This window comes from Spea bombifrons, chromosome 4, assembly GCF_027358695.1.
Source record: "Spea bombifrons isolate aSpeBom1 chromosome 4, aSpeBom1.2.pri, whole genome shotgun sequence".
In the NCBI taxonomy this organism is placed as follows: Eukaryota; Metazoa; Chordata; class Amphibia; order Anura; family Pelobatidae; genus Spea; species Spea bombifrons.
Genome location: NC_071090.1, coordinates 60,925,526 through 60,945,035, shown reverse-complemented (window position 1 = coordinate 60,945,035; position 19,510 = coordinate 60,925,526). Strand labels below are relative to the sequence as shown.

Here is a 19,510-nt window from a genome sequence, read left to right as displayed (position 1 = left end):
GCCTCCTGAAATGCCTTATACCTCCCTATATGCCACTCTGCCCCATAATATGCCTTTTAACCCCTTAAATACCAGAGTGGCATATAGGGGTATAAGGCAATTCTGGAGGCAGAGTGACACATATGGGGTCAAAAGGCATATCATGGGGCACAGTGGCATATAGAGGGTTAATAGGCGTATCATGGGGCACAGTGGCATTTAGAGGGTTAAAAGGCATATCATGGGGCACAGTGGCATATAGTGGGTATAAGGCATTTCTGGGGCAGAGTGGCAAGCCTGGTGGCAGATGTGCATAACTGGGGGGCAGGTTGTAAAAAAAGGAAATAAAAACAAAATATTTTTCTCAATCATAGCTTTTGTTAACAAACAATTGTTCACATAGCTTACATGAATTAACATTTACTGGTAAAACTTTTTTCCTATAGGGTCGTCTTATATTCAGGCTTTTTCGGTATATATAATATCTGATAGTTCGTAACTTCCGTCGCTCAATAAATCTTTTTCATTTCGCAGTACAGTTTTACATCAAGTATAAAACTAGAAGGCTAAACAGATGGCCTATGATCCTACTGTGTTACAGTTTATGGCACATTTCTTCCATGGATCTAATGTTTAATGCTTAGGACCTCAGCCTTGTCATAGTAGCAGTGGTGTAAGACGATAAAAGAATCTGAATAATTATTTTAGTTTTTATAAACTGAAACATTGTGTGTTGAACATCCCTGTGACCAGGGCCGATTCAAGGCTCTGGTGGACCCTGGGCAAAAATGCAATAGTGGGTCCCCCTCCTACCAATATACAGCTGTGTTTCCAACACATCCATGCTGACACATTTACGCATACGCATCCATGCTCCCCAACACATACACATCAGCGACTGCCATGTGATGCTTTTGTCACATGATAGGTACACAAACCACTAATGAAGCTTGGTGTATTTTATCCTTTGCATCACAAACCAAAATGGAAATAACAGAATCCCAAGATAAGAGACTCATTTTATTAAAGTGGTTCACTTTGCTTACGCATTACACCAGTATAGCTTACAAGGTTGATGGTGTAAACTGCTGTGGTCCTCCATCAAAATAGGAACTAACACACATAGCCGGGTGAGAGGCAAAGCTGCCCCAACTAGGGGCTTACCGACAATAAAAAGGACACATGATCACTGAAAAACATAAACTCGTATTCCTCCATCATGAAATATTTTGAAATGACATGATAAATAATAAAAAATTAGGCGTGAAGTGCAGATTCTCTTTGAATAAAATACTATAAAAACAGGTTTTCCATTTATGTGAATCTACCTACTAATCTGCTTTTTCAGTTTTGAATCTCATTTATAAAAATCTGAGATTCGCAAAACGGAACAGAGCGGTAGGAGAGGAAATTCCTCTTCACAGACTATTTGAGTTAATTTGCCAGGGATCCCAGCAAAGCCTGTGCAAAATAACACTTCTCATGAACCAATGTAGTGAAGATTCCGCCTCTATCTCTGTCTCTTCACAGCCACCTGGCATGTATGAATATCCTTAGGAGGGAGACCTCCCTGAATGGCCATCCATGCAATGTACTTGTGTCTACTGGTCAACCTGCTTGAAGCCACGTTAGTCCAAACAGCCTCTGGTGTGGAATCAGAGAGCTCTGTAACCTGCACCCTGATGTCCTTGGCTCTGATAAGCTTATTGATAACCCCAGGTGACCACAAGCCCAGTTTCAGTTCCTCCACTCAGTGCTCCCTCACAAACCTGATAACATGCCAGTAAAACCAGTGTGTATTCCAGTTGTAAGGGATGGACCTGTCCCATTTCAGACTCCTCCAGAGAGGGGCGCAAATAAAAGTGGGACATGGAGTTCCCTACAGAGCTTTTTCCAGATTGCTTGGGGGTCTCCAGTATCAGAAGGCTACTGGCTGATAGATAAGGTGTAACAGTGCTTGGTACGAGCTCCAGTCACAATTAAGTCACAGCTGGCAACAACAAAGTAATATAGTTTCCAGTGGGTCTGTCTTGAACCTCCTGGGACCTCCAGGTCGATTACAAGTACTGTACTCTTTGATCAGAGTGGAGATCGAAGTGAAAAGAGGGAGAAATGGTGTTTCCCTCTCTTCAAAAACAAATATAAAGAATTAAAAATAGTTTAAAAATACAAAAGAAAATGACCACAGTGAGGTTAGCATAACATCTAAACGGCACCATCGGGTTCCAAGAGAGATCTCTGAGATTTTTTTAAATTTGGTCTGATGTTTGACCCTAATCATGCTAAGTGACAGACTACACAAAAAGTAGTATCAAATAAAAGCCCTATCTGTCCTTCAAAAAGTCAAAACATGGAAAGGGTAATCACAACCACACAGAGCCATTAGAAAAAGAAAAAAACGAAAAGAAAACCTCTTGTCAAAACAGGCAAAACTCTGGTCACAAATGGGTTAAAATAGTTAGAACATTTACAACACCAGCTGCTACTTTTTCTACCTACTAGACAATGGAAAAAAAGAACTCTGAACAACCAGCGCCCCCTCTCAACTTCGGCTATTACCATAACAAGTTTGATTTGATACACGTGTCCCAGTGACTCTTGTTTACAATCACTGGATCAGAGCGCTATGGACAATGGGAGATGTAGTCTTTCTGTCAGGCGAGCTGAACCCTGATGTAGAAGCTGAGAACTACAACTCCCGTAAACGGTAGAGCCAAAAGTCTGCAATATATGTTGACAAAACATTCTAAAGCCAACCAATCAATGAGCACGACATGCCCTGATGGGCAGGTGTCCAAACCAATAAAGAGAGAAGGTTTCTTCCACACCCTTGACCAATAGACGATGAGCATAACTTTATACCAATGGTGAGTGCATTAAGATAGATAGACATGACACTCGACGAATCAGATTTTGCTTTGCCTTCTAAAGCCTGCCCTCTAGGGATTTTAACAGGGTAGAGATTAGGTAATGGCGACGGGTTTGGTAAGTAGAGAAACAAAGTTTGTTTGCAAGTAGTTAATGAAAAGTATAAAGTGTGACAGTTGGGCGGATGGATCCAGCAGGGTGCTAGCTCCCGTTGACCGAGGCACATTGTGAGTCCCCCCCCCCCCAGTGGCGAGGCACATACTGACGGGTTCTGTTTGTGACGTTCATTGTTTTTGTCGGTGTTGTTGTTCTGAGGCTGTGAGTTCGTTCATTCATTTCCGGGCAGTGGCAGTCTTTCCGTCCTCGGCCCTTAGGCCTAGACCCTCGGAAGGACTGTGCTGCTCGTATTTCTATGACCTTTGAAGGGTTTTATTCGGTCGTTCTGTCATTTGCTTCCCAGCTGCTATGCGCTGAGCTCCGGCCATTCAATTGCTCAGAACCTCCATTAGCCGGGGCCTGACAGCGCCACCTCCTCCACCCCTCCGGGGGGTTCTGTCACAACACTGAACCCGTCCTCGCATCTATCCCCGGCCGGCCTGGGGCGCAGTTTCTAATAAAGCTTCTTTTAAAACGACTTAACGAGGCGCCTGTCGCTTGTTTATTCTCATTATAAGGGCCCATATGTTGTAATAGAAGTCCCGTGTGCTGTGTTATTCTTACAGTGAGATGGCGACGGGCCCTGCTACCTGTATTCTTAGAAGCAAGTATTGGGTGTAGATTGCGAATAAATGTTTATACAGGCAAAAGTTCAGTCTTCTAAAATCGCACGCCTTTCCACACCGTTTGAGAAACGCGCCAAATGATTCCTTGGGACGCGTGAATTTCAGTCTCTAACTCATTCTGTATGGTGAAATGTTAGTTTTGTTACACCAATGATTATATAACGGGGCGAGCACCGCTTACTGGAGGGAGGTATGACGGGGCCGGCTAGTTGACGCTTCACCGAAGGCAGTAAAGTGAATCTCTGAGGGGATGTAGAAGAGTCATGTAGGGCAGGAATAGAGATCTGGATAGGACACTGTTATGTGAGGGCACGCTATGGGGTAACACTTCTAGAAGTTGCTTTGATGTTATTAGCATTGCTTTTACTCGGAGGCATTCCGCTTTGTGTATGTGTCCGGTCTGCCTCTACATGCATGAAGGATCTGTGATAGGGTTGGGGGCGCCTCGGGGTCCTAATTCCTTGGATGGTTTGGCTCTCCTGTTGGCTGCTTTGCATAAGTTATATTAAGCCACACGAAGCATCGAAACTGTATTGACGCGCATTAAACTTAAGTAGAGATTTTCATAATTATGTTACTTTCGTAGTTCTCGCAAAGGACTGTTTGCGTTGGGGATGGACTGTCGGCTGTGTATCGACTTCTAACTCCCTTGGCCTCAACAGCTATTCTGAATCTGTTTACAATGAGCAGTCACTGTTCTTGTTTTGGAGAATGAATGAGAACGCGGTGCGCATGCGCTCAGAGTTTATAAACAAGTCGTCACGTGATGCAGGGGATTGCCCCTGCTCCGTTTCCGTTACGTAGCTTTCGGTTTCTCGGTACAGTAATCGCCAAGTCGGCTACGCAGCACGAGAAGCTCGCCTTTCTGCTTTTAGTAATGTGTACTTTATCTGCGCAAACTACAGGGGCTACTATTTAATGTGATCGCCTTCCTCCCCTTTGAGATATGCATGATGCAACATGTTTACAATCGCACAAGGCGATTCATATTTTTGTACCTGTCGTATTAAAAAATGTTTTTACATGTAAACGCCATGATCTTCTCTTGCTCTGGTATAATGCATTTTAAATTAATAAACTCTTCTCCAGACTGGTTAAAGATGAATCTCTGCTTGCCTGTGTAGTTAGCGGCTGGTTGCTGGTCTTACCCCAGTGGCAAGAGAGGAAATTGAAGCATCTAACCTGTAACGCAGTCAGAATCATTTAGATCCATCTTTGGGATGACAATGTGATTGTATGTGTATTTAACATACATTTTAGTATTTGAAAATATTGTGTATATGTGTATATATTTTTAGGTCACTATTTAACAGGTGTCTTTAGTATTACGGTAAGTAGACTGATGCTTCTGAAAGGTGTTTAAGCCCGTGTAGTATAGTTTACTGACACCATGGTGGAAGCCGTGTACTCCTGGTATAGAGATGTACATGTTTCCCTTGAGTATATTTCCAAAATGACAAATAGTCTGAGACTGGCCTGTCCATGTTATTTTTGCCGTAATCCACACCCAAGCAGTCTTCTGTCTCATTCCTCTTTCGATGTAGATTGGAAACATGTGCGACCAGGGTCCTCTGTTAACATAACTTTGGGTGGGTGAGTGTAAAACGGGAGCTATTTAGACAATCCATTGGTGGGAATCCGCAGGTAATGAAGAAAGTAACAACCTGGCCGGTTCTGTGATATTGTAGCGCAGGATGATCAATTTCTTTATTTCAGTTCAGAACTGTTAGTTTAAAATGTTCAATAGCACAATCTTGTTGGTTTTGTTTTCTCTAGGTTGCAAACTTGCAATGCTTTTCCCTAATGTATCGGTTTGTCTTAGTGACGCCATTCTAGTTTTGTCACAACCTTTGAACGTGTGCGCTGTAAATTGTTGATGCTATATAAAAGGCGATCCAGTAGATTCATTAATCTTGTTTTGTTTTTGCTGTGAATACACAGGTTTTATTTAGTACTCATGAATGGCCACAAGAGGTCACTGCTTTATATAAAGTAGAGATATGTATTAGTAATGTAATTCTGTTATTACCCTTACGTTCTAGATTTATTTTTTTTTTTTAAATCTTTTTCTTTTTAACTCAGCAAGTAGTTTATATGGAGATCAATGAATATTTGTGGGAAGCCAGCAGTGTTCCTCATGGCGAGAGAAATAACCTGAAGCCCGTGTAGTTTATCAGTTCCCTGCACTAAACGCCAGTCAGATTGAATGCATTATTATTGTGCAAAGTCTTGGATGTCTTACCGCTAGCCAGCATTTTATTTGGCTCAGTTATGGAAAGATATGCGACGCTTCTGCATTTTTGGCTCATTTTATCTTTTTCATAGTACTTCTTTAAACACCCCAGAACTTTAAATTAAATTGTTTTTGTGTCTTATTATGTAGGATGTCTGTGTGTTGTACTTAGGATGAGCAGGCTTTTATTGATGTGTAAATAAGTCATTCAGCGCTACTTTTATTTATATTTTCGGGTTGACTTACGAGTGCTGTGTGTACTTTGGTTTGTATGCAGGCATCAGATCGTTATTTTTTTTACTTTTTAAAGAAGTCCCATGGGAAGGTAACCTGGTATTTCATTTCGTTCCAAAAAACATTTACCTGCAGACCTGGAGGTGTTTTTTTTGGTGACTTTTCACCAAAACACCACAGTGAGCTGTTTATGGCAACTCTATGGAAGCTCTGCTTGTCCAAGGAAAGCCTTTTCTCCAAGACGCTCCCAGCTACTTAATACATATCATAGCTGAGTGTCCTTTGAATAGTTTCCCCTTGCCAGTGCATGGAAGGAGTTTATAGCCCCCCCATGCATTTGTCTCTTTTCCCACTTCCCCTGTACATGTTTATCACTCTTGTGCCAGAGTTCCAGGGGGTGCATTTAACCAATCCCTTTAAAAGCAGGTTACCAAAGGTGCTTGGTTGTGACATTGAAATGATGGCGCATATGGTATAGCAGACCCATTGTAAATAAGTTTGATATTGGCCTATAACCTTTAGCATACATTTACACTGGTCTAGTATGTGAAGTGTGAGTGATTTGCTTTCTATTGCCCCTTTTTTAAGGTGATGGTACTTAGTCCAACTGTGGCGTGTATCATTGCACTTTCACCAAGCAATGCAGCTACTGAGAAGGATCTATATTACAGAAGTCAAACTCCTATGCTTGGCCACAGTGTGGGCCTGTCAAAACATCTCTAACGTCTCTAGCGCCTTTTCCTGTTAATGGTGCGTGTTGTCAAAATTCTTTTACCAGTGTGGGAAAAAGATAAACCGTTCTATTATAACCGGTGTAATGGTTTAATGTATAAATCGTACGGATCGATTCCTAAAAGCGGTAAAGCATTATGCTGACTTTGTGTTGCAGCTGAAGTGCTATAATATGGTGTGGGAAGTGAAGACAAAAGATATGCCCAATGCTGTACAGAAAGTCCAGTTGATGATGGACCAACGGTCTACAGTAATGAATGAGTCATTGGAAATGCTAAAGTGCAACGAACATCTCCCATCTTCACCCGGGTATGATTCTTCTGATGATCACATGGAACTTGGTAAGTATTCCCCAACCAAGGGACTAGGCAGGCAAGCGCTCCCCTACACATAGTTTCTGTTTTGTTATGATTTGTGTAGCCTATTGTACAGAATCTGTTTCTTTTAATTCGTATGCTTCTTGTATTGATTATAAGAGGAATTGAAGCCCTTTGTGACCAATGACATACCTGGTACGGCATGGTTTAACAAAAGGGTCCCACTTTGCCATGAGTGCGAGTGAGTCTCTGTTGTTGCCAACCACTCTGCTAGTTGGTCTACAGCAGATCCGCGCTTCAATGTGTGCGATTGATTGCTTCTTCAGTCCGTTACGTCGGTTGCATGACAAAAACTCTCTATTGTGTGTTCCCCTCTCTTGTTTTACTTCCCCCATTTATACTATCTGTGGATAACTTATATGCCTGTAAAACTGAATAAATCCCCCAAAATGTATTTATATACCGTATTTGCCTGACTGGCATATAGGGGTATAAGGCAATTCTGGAGGCAGAGTGGCATATAGGGGGGGTCAAAAGGCATATCATGGGGCACAGTGGCATATAGAGGGTTAAAAGGCGTATCATGGGGCACAATGGCATTTCTGGGGCAGATGTGCATAACTGGGGGGCAGGTTGAAAAAAAGGAAATAAAATATTTTTCTCAATCATAAGCTTTTATTAACAAACAATTGTTCACATGGTTTACATGAATTAACATTTACTGGTAAAACTTTTTTCCTATAGGGTTGTCTTATATTCAGGCTTTTTCTTTTTTTCATAAATATTCAGATTTTTGGGGGTCGTCTTATAATCGAGCAAATACAGTAATTTATGTATGTCTTGCATATATGAATGAATAAAAAATGTTTGCTTGGGTTCACCTTCTCCCTTCTGTACTTTCCTTCAGATGATCTTCCAGAACTGCAAGCTGTTCAAACAGATTCCACATCACCTGAGGTGTTCCACATTGATGCAGATGTTTCACATCAACAATATACAGTGCCTTCATGGAACCAGAAAACCTCAAATATGTCTGAAAGTGCCTATTCGTGTGACAGTGGAGTGAATTGGCTGACAGAACTGGCTAACATAGCCACAAGTCCCCAAAGTCCTTTGATGCAATGTTCATTCTATAATAGGTACATGATTATCTGTCCTAAGGTTATACTTGGTGTCATCTATGTGTATTTATGGGCTGCTGTCTGTTATTTAGCACTGAGTATTACCTCATTATTAAAGCCTAAACCTGGGTTAAATTACTCCACCCCCCCCTTTCTGTTTTTCTTCATTTTATTTCTTTAATAAAAATAATTCTGAATAGGTTCCATAGCAGGAAAAAAGATGTACAAATGCTGCTTTGAGGTAACCTAAACAAGGCCTCACTGCCCCTTTAGGTCACTTATATAGTTGTGGAGAACAAGACTTAGAAGTATTTTAGATATAATTCAATGAAGGGCCCATATAATGGTATGTGGTCTTATCCAAAGATACCAGGAACGAGTTAGAAATATTATACAATATATGTACACTGAAGAACAACAAAGCAAGAGAGGGGACATGATAGTAACATGATAGTCAAATACGTTGATGGGTTAAAGAAAGTCCATTGACCTGCTAGCTTACATGTAACTCCAGTACCTTAAAAGTGCATCCTCTAAATTGCATGCAGTGAAATATAATGGACTAACATATATTAAAAATACAATTCTGGGGCAGGACTATTATGTTAAGCAGCTGTGCAATGGCTCATATTACATATGTGTGCTGTTACATATGTGTGTGCATGAAATAAAGTAAAATGTTCTCTCTAGTGTAAATAAGAGAACCAGATCTGTGCCCTCAAACTGTTATATCGAAGTCTTTATTTTGGATTATGTTTTTGTCCCGTATCAAGTGTTACTGAAACAGTCTTGAATACGCTAATCACAGAAATGTAAAATGTATCATTACTGGTTAGCACAAACTCTCCGTAACACTTCAGAGGTACAGTCCATAGTCCTAAAATGATGTATGTTAAATGGCTTCTTTGGATTTCAGATCATCGCCTGTTCACATAATAGCAACCAGCAAAAGTTTACATTCCTATGCCCGGCCTCCACCAGCTTCCTCTGAAAGCGAGACCAGTCCCTCTAAAAGTCATTGGAAAGAAGAATCGGCAGTCAGACGCCAACGGGTGAGGGTTTTACAGAGTGTGCAAATACACATTTACTGCAAAAATAATCATTGAGCCTTTTTTCTATTTCTTTGTTTTGAAAAGTATTCAATTATTCGCAAGAAGGTGGATGTCAAAAGTGTATTTTATTGTGTACAAATACATATAAGGTGAGGAGAGAGGCATTTAAAACCGTATACATGGAGTGTCTTATCCCAAAACTATTGTTCACCATAATGTTAAGTGCTGCATGTAATCTTTGCTATGAAATCGGCAACACTTGTTTTTGTTTTTCTTCTAAATAAAAATATACAGTTTCATGTCTAAAAAAACATAGTATGGTCCGGGTGATGCAGACAAAACACGATTCATGTGTTCACACAATTAAATGGGTTCTTATTAAAAGCATTAGCACCGGTCATTTTACGTAATTGTGTTGGTAAAAGTATTGTTGTGGGTAAGTCGGCTACCAGATCAATCAAGCTACTCTTTTGCAGTGGCGTACAAGCTCCCAGTTACCCATGTGCGTTAAAATCGCATACAATCATGGCGCTATTCATGTATTTACATTTGATGTATTGTGGGCTGGTACATGCAACGATGAAGCACAGGGTTCTACCTTTTGTGCTGTATTTAGTTCAAATGTAGGCCCGTGTAGCAGAAAATGTTTTTGTTTGTTTAGTATACATAAAATAAAAAATGGGGAGCATAAGGCATTTCTGGAGGCAGTGCTCTGTGAAATGCCTTTTAACCCCCTTAATGCCACTCTGCCTCCAGAAATGCCTGTTTAACCCTCTATATGCCACTCTGCCTCCTGAATGCCTTAAACCTCCCTATATGCCACTCTTCCCCATAATATGCCTTTTAACCCTCTAAATGCCAGAGTGGCATATAGAGGTACAAGGCATTTCTGGAGGCAGAGTGGCACATAGGTGGTCATAGCACATATATGCACAGTGGCATATAGGGTTAAAAGGCATATCATAGGGCACAGTGGCATATAGGGGGTATAAGGCATTTCTGGGGCAGATGTGCATAACTGGGGGGCAGGTTGGAAAATAGAAGGAAATAAAACCAAAATATTTTTCTCAATCATAGCTTTTATTAAAAAAAAAAATAGTTTAGATGAATTAACATTTACTGGTAAAACTTTTTTCCTATAGGGTCGTCTTATATTCAGGCTTTTTCTTTTTTTTCCTACATTTATATTCAGATTTGGGGAGGGAGGTCGTCTTATAATCGAGCAAATACGGTATTACTGATGGAGCTGCAGTTTAGAAACTCTGCAGAATGTGCTCCTAAGATGCTTTTTACATTTACTTTTATTTTATTTTTTCCATAGGCAAACAGTGAATCAGAGTCTGGTATATTCTGCATGTCCTCATTTTCAGATGATGACGATTTAGGATGGTGTCACTCTTGGCCTGTAACTGTTTGGCATTGTTTCTTGCAAGGTAATTTAAGGGGAGACTCCTGCCACTTTAATTTTTTTACTATTATCACATTAAAAATTGTCCAAAAACATTGTTTCCTGTTTTGAAAACAATTCTATTTTCACATTGGCTGAATGTCTGTTGTGTGTTCTAGCTCTTTTAACTTAATCTACTAGACTGCTCTTCACACTTTCTCCTATAACATACACCCATGGGCCAGTAATAAAGTGAAGCCCTCCTCCCTTTTTATTTTGCAAAAACAAAGTGTGAAAATACTGTGCACTTCCCTCCACTAGAACAGATCAAGGAGTATATTAGGGCATTGAGTTAATGACCCCAGTTTGGTTTCCCAGCCATTATTTATAATGAGCATGTTTCTTTAGTCATTGGCAGCTCCCTTCCATGGCTCTCCTGAGACTGCTCACCAGGTGGCATCACACCCCGGCATTCAGTGCAGTGTGGACTAAATGAGAGGCCTGCAGCAACCTAACGATGGGCGTTTTGTGACATAGTATAGTGTTTTGAGTCCTAAGTTTAACCAAAAGGAGACAGGGTATGTGGGGTTTCTCCAGTCACCCAGACACTGGCACTAAACACTTCCCTGCACATTAGTCAATGTTAAAGCCCTGCTTGTCCAATTAAAGAGTCAGCTCGGTGACATTAAAGTGCTAAAAACCTCCCTTATTCACTACATTATCTTATACTATTCCGAGTCCAAACTTCGCTAAAAAGCTAACAGCACTATGGCGCTCGTGCTAAGTGCTGTTACTCTGTCAGCATGGAGCCCGTGATGCTGCCTCTCGGTGATGGGGCTTAAGGCCGGCTGTCGGTTTGAAATAGTGCCCAGCAAAATACTGTGTCCTCATAGTAGTTATAATTACACGCATACTTATCAGGTACTTGGTTTATATACACTGTGTGAATGGTATACTGACATACTCGCTAATGAACGTACCTTGGGAAGCCCAAAGAAGAGAACTGGTATATGCTTGTAGCATGGCTCATCTTAAATTCCAGTGCAACAAATAAAGTAAAATATGCACATTTTTAGCAAGTATATTTTATTTATCAAATACCTATTTAGCTCGTCTTCCGTTTCTTGATTGATTGGATGTTTGCACCATTTATTTTACTGTGCCCTTTTAATTGGCACCTACAAGCAGTACAACTGTTCATGATGTAAAATACCATGTGCCTTACTGGGCAAAGGTGATTTATTGCTTTTCTTGTTTTGTTTTTTTCCCTGTACTTTTTTATTAAGTCTTTAAACCTTTTTCAGGCACCCGTTTATGTTTTCATAAGGGTCGAAAAAAACAGTGGCAGACTGTAGATGATTTTACAAAAAACGCACGTTACAGAAATGAGAGGGAAAACGCCGTGGGCACGTATAAGGTAGGCTCCTAATCTCAATCTCAATTATACTTTGTTTTAATATTTTAAACTTGTTTTTAATATTACAGGTAGTCTCTCTAGTAACCAATTTAACTGTGTCATTATATGAAGATCTGTGGTAATTGAAACTGTTGCAGGGACAGTTTAGTGTCCCTGACACCCCCATTAACCCCTTGATGACAATTGCCGGTCCGGGCACGTCACTCAAAATCGTGACGATTATGACAATTGACGTGCCAGGACCGGCACGTCTTTAAACGGGTGAAAAAATCGATCCGTGATCGATTTTTTCACTCAAACGGTGTTGCTCTAATGCCTCGACATCGAGGCATTGAGCAACACCAAAAAAAACATTCACGGCCCCCCCCCCGATCGCTCCTAGGAGCAAAAAAAAAAAAAATGTTTGAAAGACTGCACGTCTTTCAAACATGGCGATCGCGAGTCGCTTCCTTTGCTTAGCTGGTGTTGCTAAGATGCCTCAGTATCGAGGCATCTTTGCAACACCTGTTTAGCAAAGGAAGCGACTCGCGATCGCTTCCTAAATGCTTAACTTACCTTCCCGGTGCCGGTGTCTTCGAAACACACGCGGTGTTTCAAGATGGCGGCGCCCATCAAGCCGGGGGGCGGAGCCTGCTGACATCATCGGGGGGGGTTGCTGGATGTCATGGACATCCAGTGAATAGCACCCCTAGTGGTCAGATCACTCATAAGAGTGATCATTATTTGCTAAATCAAAGGCAATGTTTTCTAAACATTGCCTTTGATCAGTATTGGATCTGCCTCCCTCCCTCACTTGCTTCTAGTGAGGGAGAGAGACAGATCAGTGTGTATTCCCAATAAAATATATATATATATATATATATATATATATATATATATATATATATATATATATATATATATATATATATATATATATATATATATATTGATCCAAAGGCTCTTATAAGAGCCACCCATTTAATATTAACCCCTTCATTGCCATTGATCACTGCATAAACAATGATCTTGCATAGTGGCAATTGTTTTTGGGGTTTTTTTTTTTTTTTACTTTTTTTTTACTTTTTTTTTTTACTTTTTTTTTACTTTTTTTTTTACTTTTTTGTAGGTTTTTTTTATTTTTTTTTAGGACCATTAACCCTTTCCTTCCCCACTATTTTTGCTGCAATTGTTACCATGCAGCGGTATACGGCTGAGGAGGCATGTTCCAAATGTGGCCCTTTTGCCCCCAAACAATCTGACAAACCCATGCATGTGGGGTATCAATGTACTCAGGAGATGTTGCTGGACACATATCGGGGTGTTGTGTGACAGCAACATATACCAGGAGCTGTAATTTCACACCTGAAGTACAAAGTATGTGAAAAAAACACCAAAAACAATTACTATCACAAACTTTGACAAGGGTTGGTGGTAGGATTAGTGCATGGAAAGGGTTAAACTATCAGCATCTAAAATACCCTGGGGTGTCTAGTTTTCAAAAATATATGGTTTGGTGGGGTAAATTTAATTTGCTGGCTTCAAAGATGCCCCAAACACCACATAGAGACAGAATTACCAGATTCAGAGAAAAATGGTTTTGAATTAGCAAAACGCTACTTGTACTTATTGCCCCATAACGTGTAGAAGAAAGCAAAAAAACATAAAAACATTGGGTATTTCTAAACTCGGGACAAATAGTAGAATCTATTTAGCAGGTTTTTTCAGTAGTTTTTTATGATGAATAAAAGATTTTTCAAATAAAAGTGAGAAAATGTGTTTTTTTTTCAATTTTTCGTCATATTTTAATATTTTTATTATAGGAAATTACATCATATGAAAAAAATTTTGGTGTCTGAAGAAAGCCCTTCTTGTCCTGAAAAAAACAATATATAACTTGTGTGGGTTTAGTAAATGGGTTAAGAGAAAATTACAGCTAAACACAAACACCGCAGAAACGATAAAACAGCCATTGTCACGAAGGGTACAAAAAGGAAAATCAGCCTTTGTCACGAAGGGGTTAAAGAAGAATGCATATTGAAGTACCGCAGCCCAGTCTCTATGGTGGATAGCATATTAACGACCCTACATTTTTTTTATTTATTTATTTTTTTCTTCTTTCCCCTCTCTGACAAAAGGTAATTTGTAACATGGTACCGTATCACAATAAAAGGTTCCATAAATACATTATTTGTAGTTACATTTTCTCCCAGGGTCCTAAAAGTAATATTTGCAAGTTTTATGATTCGATAGATGTTTGACGTGCCTTAAAATGTTTGCAATAACCTCTGTTCATTTGTTCTGATACTTTAGGGTTATGGTGCTGATGGTCTAAAGCTGATCTCTCATGAAGAAAGTGTCTCATATGGTGAATCGGTCCTGCAACTTACTTTTGATCCTGGTACAACAGATGGCTTGCTTACAGTAGAGTGCCGATTGGATCACCCTTTTTACATCAAAAACAAAGGTACTAGGGCTCCTTTTTGTCTTCGAATAAGTTTGCTCTGTACAAATGCATACATTCTTGGTTTTTTTTTTGTTTTTTTTTTCTTTGGATTGTACAGTCTTTTTTCCAATTTAAAAAAAAAAAAACATTAAAACGATTATCATTTGCAGGCTGGTCTTCATTTTATCCGAGTCTAACTGTGGTTCAGCATGGCATTCCCTGCTGTGAAATGCATGTTGGTGATATCTGTCTACCTCCTGGACACCCAGATGCCATGAATTTTGATGATTCCGGTGTTTTTGATACGTTTAAAAGGTAACTTTGTTTTTTTTTGCCCCTTATGCTTGCTTCAGTGATCCTTTCAGTAAACTAAGGAGCTGTACACTTACACTCTCCATTTACTGTGACCTTTTCAGTAATATTTGCCTTCTTCCGTTCTGATTAGGCATTGTCAGGTGATGGATGTTGGGGGGGGGGGGTGACGACAGACAAGCACTTTGCTGGACCAAAGGGAAGCTGGGGGAGCTTTTTTATTTATTTATTTTTTAATATATAAATACTCACTTTTTAGTGAATAAATCCCAGTGAGCTCTCTATACATGCTGATGATCCAATCCAGCAAACATATGCAACAAGTGCAGCTTGGTCATGTATAATGTTAAATCAGTGAGATTTCCTCCATCTTCTCACACATGCATTTATACATTATGCAGGGCTATCTCAGTCTTTCTATCTGAAAGAACCAGCCAACGTTGGTCCTCCACACGTCTCCTGCAAATGATCCCTTAGTGAATAAACCTTAGTAAGTTATACCATTTTAGATTGGGGGATTAAAAGCAAAATAGGTCACTGTATAAACATAGGAAGGAAATAGATTTTATTTTTTAAGGTGACATTTGGTCTTAGGGGGTAGGCACAAATTACATGATGCATGTTGGATCACTTGGTTCCTGCTGTTATAGTTTGTTTAGATCTGCCCCTTTAGCTTATTAGTTGTGCTTTTTTCTTTTCTAGTTATGACTTCACCCCCATGGACTCTTCTGCAGTTTATGTGTTAAGTAGTATGGCACGTCAGCGCCGAGCTTCGTTATCCAATGGAGGAGCGAGCAGTCCAGATTCTGAGAGGTCTGAATATAGCAAGGACTGTACGTCTCCAAGATCTTCACAACCTTCCTACAGTTCATTATGTAATAAAACTGTCAGGAGCAACAGCTCAGGGACTCCAAATCCTATGATTGTCTCCTCTCCCAACAAGTGCAAAAGACCAATGAATGCCTTCATGCTTTTTGCCAAAAAGTATAGAGTTGAATATACTCAAATGTATCCAGGAAAAGATAACCGGTAATGAGATTTCATTTCAAATTTACAACAAACAAGTCCATCCCTGTTAGCGTTTTGTATTTCAGTTTAAAATGCAATGAAATCCCGCACATACCCTACACTGATTATGTTAAAAAAGCAATTTAAATGGGTAAAAATAAAACGGCTTAAGATCAATATAGAAGCTGCACTGATCACACTTAATCCCAGTTATATAGTATAATCAGAACAGATTATGCTGTTTTAAGAGGTATATTTCTAAAATATACTAAGTGCATGCGGTTCTCCATTCATTAAATGTATAACTGGGCTAAACACAATAAGTACTAATTGCTTTTGTTTCAATGTAATTTGTTGTCATGCTTTTCAGAAGGTATAATACGGCACTACATTGCTTTTTGTTTTGTCAGCTTTAATTTTAGATACTAATTTACAGCTAAGTTTGGTTTTTGTAACACCTACGGCTAGACCGTGTGTGTGTAATAAATATATATATTGGACACATTTATTTTTTTATAATGGTATAGTAAATGTGGTAAATCAGGACAAGCAGCCATGTAGTGTGGCATAAAAACAAGTCTGCTAAAGATTTGACCTTAAATAGGGATCAAAACATTGGACATTGTTATAAAAGATTTTCCTGAGGGGAAACTAGGCTGATTGTGGAAATAGTCTCTGGCTTTAGGTCAAATGGTTTGTCAGATACATGTGAATACACTTGCTGAAGAGGTCATGTCCAATATTATGGATAGTTAAAGGCATACACACTTCACAACATGTTTAATAGGACAGCGCCTAGATCTGAATGGATAGAATTGCATTGGTACTTTTTGATGCGTTTAAGTAGCAGTTGATTTTATTTTGGGGGGGGGGTCAACCTGGCAAAGGATACAACATTACCTTTAAGTAGAAAAAAAGACCTCTGAGGTCCTAAAAGCTAATAAGCTTTCATCTTTTTCTATGCTGGCCCAATCAAATTCCAACCTTGACTAAGACTGCATTTTCTCTTGGGCTAATATTTCAATATCCCTGTTTCTGTGGCAATGGGCTTAGAATCTTTAAAATTCCATATTGTTTAAGCAAAGTCCTATACTATAAAACAAAATGTCTGCATTGACCATTATCAGTTGTGTATGGATTGGAGGTATAAAGTCACAGCTACTCATTACCCTGCCCATGTAAAACTGATCGGTTGGACAGAGGCCTCTTCATGTTGATCCCCAGTGCTTTATTACCACTGAAAGACTACTGTCTTGTGTTATGTCTGTAATTGCATAACTCTTGAATATAGTTACTTGGCTACCTAGAATGCTGTGCCTTGGCTTACATTTTGTTTTGACATATTTTGCAGAGCCATAAGTGTGATACTAGGTGATAGGTGGAAGAAAATGAAGAATGAAGAGAGGAGGATGTACACTATAGAAGCAAAAGCGCTGGCAGAAGAACAAAAACGTTTAAATCCTGACTGTTGGAAAAGGAAAAGAACAAATTCAGTAGGTTTACAAGCATTACATTTTGTGTTTCTCTGTAATTTCCTATAGCAGTTTTGCTGAGGTATACCCTATTACGCTACTTTGTGACTGGCTAGTATAGCGCAATGCTCAGCAATTTATATCTAGATTCACTTTATAAAAGTGAATCCCACTTCTGGGCATTTATAGTAATGCATCAATGCTTTGCACATTTGACATGATAGCCAGGTTCAGATCATTCAAAAGTACACACATGGGAAATTCTTATAATGGAATTTAGAAACAAAAAAGTTTTAAGTTCATTCATTTAGAAACCACCCTATATAGGCTTTTCATCTGTTAGCATCATACATTAAAAAAAAAAACCACGGTATATTTTACTAGTTATTTTGACACTTTTCAAGCAGCCATGTCACCAATCTCTGTCAGTGAGATACCGTAGCAGGAATGCTGCATCGAGGAGATTCTCTCTGACCTCACGGGAAGAAAATTATGAACTTCTGCTTGGGCTTTCAAATCCTAGTTGAATGTAATGGCACTCAGAGCGCTGTTCCATTCAACAGCTTGAAAGCACAAATTTTGGGCCCCAGCTGTCAGACAGCTCTTTGCCAGCCTGATCTCCCTCCCACTGGCAGGTATTTAGCCCTGAAGGTACCAAAAGGCCACAACCCAGGATATGTCCTTGGTCTTCAGGGACCAGTTCTGTGTGACGTATCCGCTATGTCCATGGTCGTTAAAGGATTACAATGCGTCGGTCATTTAGAAATGTGCAGGTGTACAAGTGGTTATATAAGTGCTAGGGAATATATGGCCCTGGGAAATGTGGGCATCTGCAGCCACAGTCCACTTAATTTTGTCATAGAATGGGTACATCCACTGCCCCCTGGGGGGACACATATCTCAGGCTCTTGTCATCACCATTGGTTTTTTTTTTTCCTGCACTGCTATACGATAGGCAAATATAAGTATTGCATCACATGCTTCTTGGGTCACTATTGGCTTCTGTAAGTCAGAAATTGTCAAACCTTGTAGCTTTGGCATGCTTCTTCTTGGAATGGGCTCTGCAGGCCTGTTTAATTGTACTTGATTGCTAGGATTAAGCTCCCTTATTAGACTCTCTGAGAATTGCTGCACCCTGTTCACGAATACATACTTTAAAGTTGGAGGAGTCGCTGAGACAGAGCTTATACCAGTGTGTAACACATTGACAGTTTGCTACAACTTGGGACTGCTTTTGTACCTAAACAGTTCTGTTTTCTTGTTTTTTTTTTTCCAGGGTTCACAACAGCATTAGACAAGAAACCTAACAAAGTGCTATACATCTGCACAGAGGGAGAAAAAAATAGCATCACAATGTTATTAATTGTGTTCCCAAATCAATTGGTATAATTGTCAGGAGAATGGCATGTGTGATGTTTTATATAAGTATGCAAAATATCCAATATTTTAAACCAAATTGCCTTTTGGAGAAAATTATATCGGGTAACAGAGGCTTGAAACTGATATCCTGTGGTGCTAAAATGAGATGTGTATTAGCATTGTTTTGAAACAGGTAAAAGGGGAACTTATAGATTATATAACTGCTGTTTATTGACCCTAATGCTTATTAATATGTATTGCACAAATTAATTATATTTGACGTTAGAATATGTACTTTTCTGACGTGGCATTTTTAATGCAAAGTGCATGAGCACTAACTGACTATCCAGCACCACCCAAGCTACCTTTATATAATGGTATATGAAATACTGGCTTACATGTGGACAGGAGGTCGGAATCTAGTACAGAGCCCTCCAAAAGCTGTGGTGTTGTAAAGCGTAAACGTTTAGTAATCTAGTTTGCTACAGGAGCTTGGATAGATTTATTTTGTTATGAAAAATGTCATTTATGATGAGGGGGGGGACGACTTTGCACTTAACTCTGGTGCAACACTTGCACTTTACTTTATTTTCTTGCAGCTGTCGGAACGAACAGGTGCATTTATTTTGTTACGGCTCCACTGCTGTGACTTGCTGCAATCATGGCTCTGTGTGTTTAATACTCATGAATCACAGCTGTAAAACAATGTCTATGACTTATCATATTGCCCCTATAATTTTTGCACATTATATTCTTGTATATTTCAAATAAATTTGTTTAAATTGTGATCGTGTGTCAGAACTCTCAATCCA

General features: G+C 39.5%; 1 protein-coding gene across 2 annotated transcripts; it reads left to right on the top strand.

The window, feature by feature from the left end:
• Positions 1-2,863: 2,863 nt before the first annotated feature.
• HBP1 (HMG-box transcription factor 1) lies at positions 2,864-19,486 on the top strand. 2 transcript variants are annotated; one of them, XM_053463201.1, is made up of 11 exons: positions 2,864-2,964; positions 6,986-7,169; positions 8,053-8,284; positions 9,183-9,318; positions 10,640-10,751; positions 12,010-12,122; positions 14,415-14,568; positions 14,718-14,862; positions 15,562-15,672; positions 17,219-17,360; positions 18,616-19,486. In XM_053463201.1, the coding sequence occupies exons 1-11, from the start codon at positions 2,950-2,952 to the stop codon at positions 18,631-18,633; spliced, it is 1,362 nt and encodes a 453-aa protein (XP_053319176.1). In that variant the 5' UTR covers positions 2,864-2,949; the 3' UTR covers positions 18,634-19,486. The 2 variants fall into 2 exon arrangements, with proteins under 2 accessions (XP_053319176.1, XP_053319175.1); XM_053463200.1 differs by having other exon boundaries at positions 15,562-15,888.
• The last annotated feature ends 24 nt before the right edge of the window (positions 19,487-19,510 follow it).

Coding starts and splice junctions, on each gene's coding strand:
- HBP1 (XM_053463200.1), top strand. Junction 14,569..14,717: donor TTTTTACATCAAAAACAAAG/GTACTAGGGCTC, acceptor TATCATTTGCAG/GCTGGTCTTCATTTTATCCG. Junction 15,889..17,218: donor TATCCAGGAAAAGATAACCG/GTAATGAGATTT, acceptor CATATTTTGCAG/AGCCATAAGTGTGATACTAG.